The 7,504-nt window shown below is 42.3% G+C and overlaps 1 protein-coding gene across 1 annotated transcript in view; it reads left to right on the forward strand.

The window, feature by feature from the left end:
- Positions 1 to 2,149: 2,149 nt before the first annotated feature.
- Fbxo33 (F-box protein 33) overlaps positions 2,150 to 7,504 on the forward strand; it is a 31,641-nt gene continuing 26,286 nt past the window's right edge. Inside the window, 2 exon segments of the mRNA XM_015491282.2 lie at positions 2,150 to 2,643; positions 2,646 to 3,057. Coding sequence (XP_015346768.1) covers positions 2,445 to 2,643; positions 2,646 to 3,057 — 611 coding nt within the window. The 5' untranslated portion in view covers positions 2,150 to 2,444.

The raw sequence follows: 7,504 nt of genomic DNA on the forward strand, positions 1-7,504 counted from the left end.
GAGATGGTATTTTCAGTAAATGGTACTAGGAAAATTGGATATCCACACACAGAATAAAATGAGACCCCCCATTTCTCACCCATTTCAAAAATCAACTGTAGGTGCTGGGGTTGTGGCTCAGTGGCAGAGTGCTTGCCTCAAAGATAAATAAACTTAAAGAAAAAAGATCTCCCAAGAATAAAACAATTTAAAAAAATTGTGGGAATTGTGAACACTAACAATCAAAAGACTAAACCAGCGCATGCCTGTAATTCCAGCCAGTGGGGAAGCTGAAGCAGGAGGATCAGGAGGATCACAAATTCAACACCAGCCTAAGCAATTTAGTGAGTTTGCTAAGCAACTCAGTGAGACCCTGTCTCTAAAGAAAATACAAAAATGAGCTGGGAATGTGTGCTCCTGAGTTCTGAGTTCAATCCCAGGTACCCGCCTCCCCCCAAAAAAACTTTTAATTTTTAGATTAAAAGAAACGATATAGACAACCAAATATAAAGGTGGTCTTTAATTGGATCCTGGTTGGGAGAAAGCAGCTTTAACAGACAATCGGAAAATAACTCCAAATTTGTATAAGGAATATTAGACAATACTGAAATTTTGCCAAGTGTGAGGTTATTTTTTTATTATTTTTTTTGAGAGAGAATTTTAATATTTATTCTTTAGTTTTCGGCGGACACAACATCTTTGTTTGCATGTGGTGCTGAGGATAGAACCTGGGCCACACGCATGCCAGGTGAGCACGCTACCGCTTGAGCCACATCCTCAGCCCATGAGGTTATTCTTTTTATACAGGAATATGTTTCATAGACATACAATGAACTAACTAAAATATCTAGATGTCTAAAGGTCACTTCAAAATACTTCAAAGAATTAAATTTAAAATCCAAGCCTTAACTTCCTAATTCACAGCTGTTACCACTAAATGCTTGTTAAATATTCATAAAATATAACTACACAGAACTCTTGCACGCAAGAGTTGAAAAGTGACCTACAGGATTCCTTTAAAAAAAGAAAAATAGGCACTGTGAAGAAAACTCTGAGGTACAACATAATACTGTTGACAACCCAATGAGTCATGAACAGAGAGCTTTGCCCAAAAAGGGCTAAAAACATCTAGCTTTCTTAGCGTATAGAGCAGGAAAATGTAGCTGTTTCAAAATCACAGGTAACGCTTGGAGGCGGATGTGGCTGTCCTAATTGAACAGGCAGCCCCCACCCAGAGCAAACCTCAATTATTACACAAAATCACTTAATCCTTTCTGACTTCACTGCCCCTTTTCAACCAGTCATGTAACTCTCAAGTTGTGGTGCAGTTAGGGGACAGTATTTCAAAGACTCCTCTCCTTGGACTGGAGATATGGCTCAGTTGGTAGAGTGCTTGCCTTTCATGCACGAGGTCCTGGGTTCAATCCCAGCACCACCAAAGAAAAGGAAAAAAAAAAAAAAACTCAAGGGTGCCAAGCTGAAGAAAGCCACTATACTATCATCCCAAATTTTTCAACGGCGGCCTTCAAATCTCAGTAGCAGGAACTGGGGCCCTTCCTCAGGCCCTGGAGAACAGACTGGCAATCAGCAGATCCCAGATTCATTTGCCACTTTTTTCTCCCCCTATAAAACCATAGGGTGGCGCTATCCTCGCTCCTTCCCTACACTGGGGGCGCGGAGAAATCCACCTGTGCAGTCCGAGTGACGGAGGTCCGCCTAGGGCCTCCTATAGGCTTCGTGGCCGCCGGGCCCACCAAGGCCCTGCCCCGCCCCGCGCCTCTCCTCTTCGGACACCTCCTGTGCAGGTTAGCCTGCAAGTCCCCCTGCTTCTCTTCAGCAATGCAATCTCAGAAATTCTTAATATTCTGGCAAGTGGGACCACTGAAAGAGACCCTGAAAGTGGGCACTTTGGCTCAAAAGTCCGCAGCCCAGCAAGTAAGAAACGTGCAAAAAGAAGTCTCAAGATCTCTAGCACTCCGCCCAAGTTCTACCGCCTCGGACCAAGAATCTGAGTGTCCCGATTTCCAGCGCCCAGTCCGGGCCCCGCCCCCTCAATGCCCCTGGCTTCCGTGCGTCAAGAGTCACGTGCCGCGTCTCCCTTTCCCTACCGGCAACCCGGCGCATCCTCATTCCGGAAGTCGCGCTCATTCGCACCGGGCTCCTCCCACCACGGGTGACGTCAAACTCAGCTCCTACCACTGCCCAGCCTCCGCCTCCAGGCGCGGGGAGGGCTGTCCTTTCCTTACGGTAAGCCCAGCTACTTCCGGGCCCCTAGACAGTACGAGCGAGGGTTTTGAAGTTACAGACTGGGCAGGCCTTGGACGCGCGTGAGTACAGTTTGAAAGGCCTACGACTTGCTATTTGCAGGCCACCTACGTAGGGGCCTTTCCCCCTCTCCGCAACTTGTACTCCACTTGGTTCCGCCGAGACCCACGACGGTTCCGCCCCCTTCTTCCTTGTCATTGATGTTGTTGTTCTTGTCAGTGCCGCAGCCCCGACCGCCGGGAGCTCGAACCCGAGCCGGGGCCGCCCGAGTGGCGCGGTGGCGGCGGCGGCGGCAGCGGCTGCGGCTGCAGCAGCTGCGACGGCTGCGGGGGTTGCTCCGGGGACTGCGGGGGCGGCCGGGAGCCGACAGCCGGCGGCGGGGCCGAATGGCTCTGTGCGGCAGGCAGCGGGCGCCGCGTCGCTACCCAGCGAGCTGATCGTGCATATCTTCTCCTTCTTGCCCGCGCCGGACCGGCTGCGGGCCTCGGCTTCCTGCTCGCACTGGCGCGAGTGCCTCTTCTACCCGGCTCTGTGGCCTCAGCTCCGCATCTGCCTCCGCGTCTCGCCCGCGGAGCAGCCCCGGCTCGAATTCCTCATGCGCAAGTGCGGCTGGTTCGTGCGAGAGTTGCGCGTTGAGTTCGCCGCGGAGAACTACCTGAGCGGAGGCGGCGGCCCTGGCGACGGAGGTGGCGCGGACTCGGGGACTGGAAGGGAAGAAGTCGAGGGCCTGCAGCTCTCCACCCGTTGGCTGGAAGTGCTGCGCACCTACTTGGAGCTGGTGCTGTGCGTGCTGGTCAGCATCCGGAACAACAGGTAGGTTTCTGGTGGGCCCAGTCCCTGCTCCCGACTGGCGACGGGCCCCCTTCCCTTCTCCCCGAAATAGATTCTGTGGGACGCGCCAAGCTCGCCTCAGCCTTGCTTGTTTCAGTGAAGATGTCGGTTCTAACAGGACGATTTTCTTAAGGCAAGAGGACATAATGGGACACTTTACAGCTATGGACTCAAGTGTTTTTCAGACACCACTCCAGGCACTGTCTCATTCATCCTCTTGGTGGAGGTGGGATGAAGCTGACAGGAGCTATCATTCTTCATTTCATACATGAGAGAGTCAGACTTGGAGGGTAAGGCCTGTGAGAGAAACAAAACATAACCCGATTTTCAGACACTGAACCTTACCATTGGAAGTAGATGATGGTAGAGAAGGAGTAATGGTGCTACTGGTGTTCCATAGTTACAGAGTCCTTCTAAAAGAAGTTTTTAACAGTCATTTTTTTTTTTCACCTGGAATTGTTCAAATAGGCTGGACCAGATCCAAAGAGAAGGAGGAATGGAGTGTTCGTTGAAAGTATTGGGGGAGAGGTGATTGTCAGAATTGGACGTCTACCCCCCTCAGCGCCCTCCACCCCCACCCCCCCTCCCGCAGTGCACCTCCAGACTGAACTTGTACCCAGTGATTCACCTAAGCCTAACACAGTATAGTTTGGGGGTGGGGATGGGGGTGCCATGGCCAGCCCATGTCTACAATGGATAAGCATGAAACTCTTCTGGGTTTGCAACAGGACTTTACTATAATTCTGCAACTTACTCCCCCTGTTCTAACTCAGTATCCTGATCGTAAATTTATTTCTCTTTCACCCTTTCCAAACCCTATTAGTTTGTATTTCCTACGTTTGAATATTTTGATCTTAAACCTCTTTTAAGTTGAAAGTTCAAAAGTTCAGGGGAAAAAAAGAGAACCTTACATAGTAATAATGGTTTAGTACTTTAAAATTCATTTCCTATTTGAGCCTCTCACTAACCCTATGAGTCAGGGTTTGATTGTTATCCCGTTTTATAGAAACGAAACTGATGCTTTACAATGTCAAGTGGTATACACATTGTCATGCAGCATTATTTTTCTACCAAGAATCACATTCTTCCTTTTGCAATAAACACACTGCCAGCATTTGTGCTAAAGACGATTGAGAGCAGGCCTTGGTTAATTGTGAATTTATATAAATATTATAGGTACATAGATATTTCCATAATTCTGTGTCCAGATCAGAAGTCAAGAGATAAGCATTATAACACCAAGTTGTATCTGGAGCATGGCTCTATTATTCCAGTGGCCTGTGTATTTCCACAGCTTTTTACATGAAGACATTCCATTTACTTACTTTGATTTTACTGTGCAAGAGAGTCTGTTAAGTATTATTAGGCTGTTGGTATTGATTAAGTTGGAGATTCTTTCTCAGAGTTGTATGAGTAAGCTAGAGGACCAACTCACCCAGAAGTTGAAAGACTCAAACTCACTGATGAAACCAAGATTGGAGTTTTAGTCTGTTCTGAAATCATATAGCCCTTCTGCGCAACCATCCAAAAAAAAAAATGTGTGACTTTGGTCAAAGTAAAAACTAACATTTTACAGTGCCTACTTTCTTTTCAGCATTTTAATAACTGTTTGGACATATGGATGGATGAATAACATTATGTAGGCAAATAATGGCATATCACATCTTCCCTTTGTTGTTTAATTCTCCTGACCTCTTCCTCACCCCTACTACTTTTATTAGCATCCCAATCTACTTGTCTGTAAGGCCACCTATGCTTGCTCTTATATGTCAGCAGTCACCTGTATACAAATACAGAAGACTGTCATCCTGATTTTAAGATTTTCTTGTTGTCTACTATAGGAATGGAGCTACCTACATGTGATGCTGCTTTGGTAGCATATTCATGTATGTGTTTGAAATTAAACTAGTATAATTGTATTATTTGTACTAAGGATATTTCAAAGAGTTTTTTATTGCATTTAATTTTACATAATAATGGGATTCATTGTGATGAATGTGATGAATGTCATATTTATAACATGCACATAACAATTTGGTCAAAGAGTTTTTAAAAATAAGTTTATAAATTTAGGTATAAGTTATGCCTTTTATGTTTGAAAATGTCTTGTTGCTCTAGTAATACTGGAAGTATTAATCAAGCTATCAAAAATATAGACATAACTGGTTTCCTTTAAGTTTTAACAAATCTGAAAATGTTTTAAATCAAATTGTTATTTAGTAAATCTGGGAAAGCCTGATATTTCTTTCTGTAATCATAAACTACAGACATCAGATCAGGTTCAATTAAAGACCTGAAGCATAGTGTATAATAACATCGTTTAGTGGCATTTTGGTTTTCCAAACCATAACATTTAGTAACTATATAAACATATGATATTTTTCTTTTTAAATTTGTAGTGGTTTTGCTTTATAGTTTCTGCAATTCTACAAGTTGGAAAAGGGTATTATACCAGAGCATAAATATTGTGCTTCCAGGCTTTGTGCTAAATTGCTTTATACAGTTCATACAATCCAGACTGTTACTTTGTTTTATTCCAGATAATTTCATGTACTTCAAGAAAAGAACAAAAACTGTAACCTTAAATTGTGGGAAATCTCAAGGGTACTGATCTTCAGTGAGGATAATTGGCATTTTGTTTTGCTCACATTCATTGTCAGAATGATTATGGTTGCCATACTGATATCTTAGGTGTTAGGAACAACAAATGAGGTGTAGAACTGGCTCTTAGAAGGTAAAACAGTCCTTCATGTTTCATAAATCCCTTCTTTATAAGGGGCTAGGACACCTATCACTTGATATATAAAACAGAAATACGGTAAGGACTCAATCAATTGTATGATAGGTTCAATTGGCTGAATTTCTTTCACAGTTCTCCAAAAAATTGTACCATAAAATAACAAATTCAGAAATATATTTATAGTTTTTAATTTGCTTATCATGTTGAGTATCAACTTGAAATGCTGTATTTTAGACCAATTAAGAAAAATAAGAGTCTGTGATTCATAAGATTTATATTAATAGACTCACTTGCTGAAAACACACTCTTTCACAGTAGCCACAAGCACATTGTCATTATCTAGTTTATGTTTTTCTGGACTGTATAAAATATTTTACATAAGCCTTTTTTTAATGAAATGCTAAATTAGGGTATTTAAAAGAATGAATATTGTAAACAGCCAGAACAGGTTGATTTCCTGTTAAAACTCTAGATTACATCTCTCGTTACATGTGTGTAAATTGAACATTTCAATTTATGCTTCTATGCCCTCTGTTAGTCAGCTTTCCATTACTACAGCAAATGCCTAAGATAAATCAATTTAAAAAGAGAAATGGTTTATTTTGATTCACAGTTTTGGATGTTTCAGTCCCTGACTGTTCGAACCTGTTGCTTTTGGGCCTGTAGCAAGGCAGTTGATCATGGTAGGAAGCGTGCTATAGAGCAAAAAGCCACTCATCTCATGTCTGGGATGTGGAGAAAGAAAGGAAGAAACTAGAGTCCCACAATCCCTTTCAAGGGCATGTGCCCAGGACCTAAAATTTCCCATTAGGCCCAAAGTCTTGAAGTTTCTACCACTTCACAATAGTGCCACAGGTTAAGGACCAAGATTTTAACACATGGACATTTGGAGGACATTTCAGATTCAAACTATAGCACCTTCTTACAGAAAAAAAATACTAGCAATTCTTTGATTTGTTGTTGTTGTTATCTTATTGATTTGACATACACAGGAAGGAAAAATCTTAGCTTTGTATTATTTCCTCAATATCAGTCTATCAAAACACAGTAACAAGATCTCTTAATAGTACATCTATAAATAAGTTAAAATTTTTGGACATTTCAGAATACTATCTAAGATGTTAGGAAGTACCTTAAAAGTTTGTACAACTGCCTTGTTTTTCTTGAAATGTTTTTCCTCATTAGAGATAATAAATTGTATATGGAACAGCATTTCACTTTTCGGAGCTGACTTTCTTATTATTATTCGTTGCCTTAAAAAGCCCATTTACAGATTAAATAAGTTTGTTGGGAATCTTCTTAGTCTACACTGCCCAAGTAGCAGTTAGAGAAGTGAGGTGAGACTATGCAATCCCACAGACTCCTTACCTTAAAACTGACATAGAGGGGTTGGGGTTGTGGCTCCATGGTAGAGTGGTTGCCTAGCACATGTGAGGTACTGGGTTTGATTCTTAGCACCATATATAAATAAATGAATAAAATAAAGGTCCATCAACAACTAAAAATATATTTTTAAAAAACTGACATATTAAAATGGTTCCCTAGGGATAACTTCAAGGTCATTGAGAAGAGAGTCTAAAAAAACTAACTTCCTGGAAGGGCTGCTAAGAAAGGGATTAGAGCTCTCTCCATAGGTACATTCTTTTTTTGTTTCCTTTTCTTTCTTCTTTTTTTTTTTTTTTTTTTTTT

This window comes from Marmota marmota, unplaced genomic scaffold (genome assembly GCF_001458135.2).
Source record: "Marmota marmota marmota unplaced genomic scaffold, marMar, whole genome shotgun sequence".
In the NCBI taxonomy this organism is placed as follows: domain Eukaryota; kingdom Metazoa; phylum Chordata; class Mammalia; order Rodentia; family Sciuridae; genus Marmota; species Marmota marmota.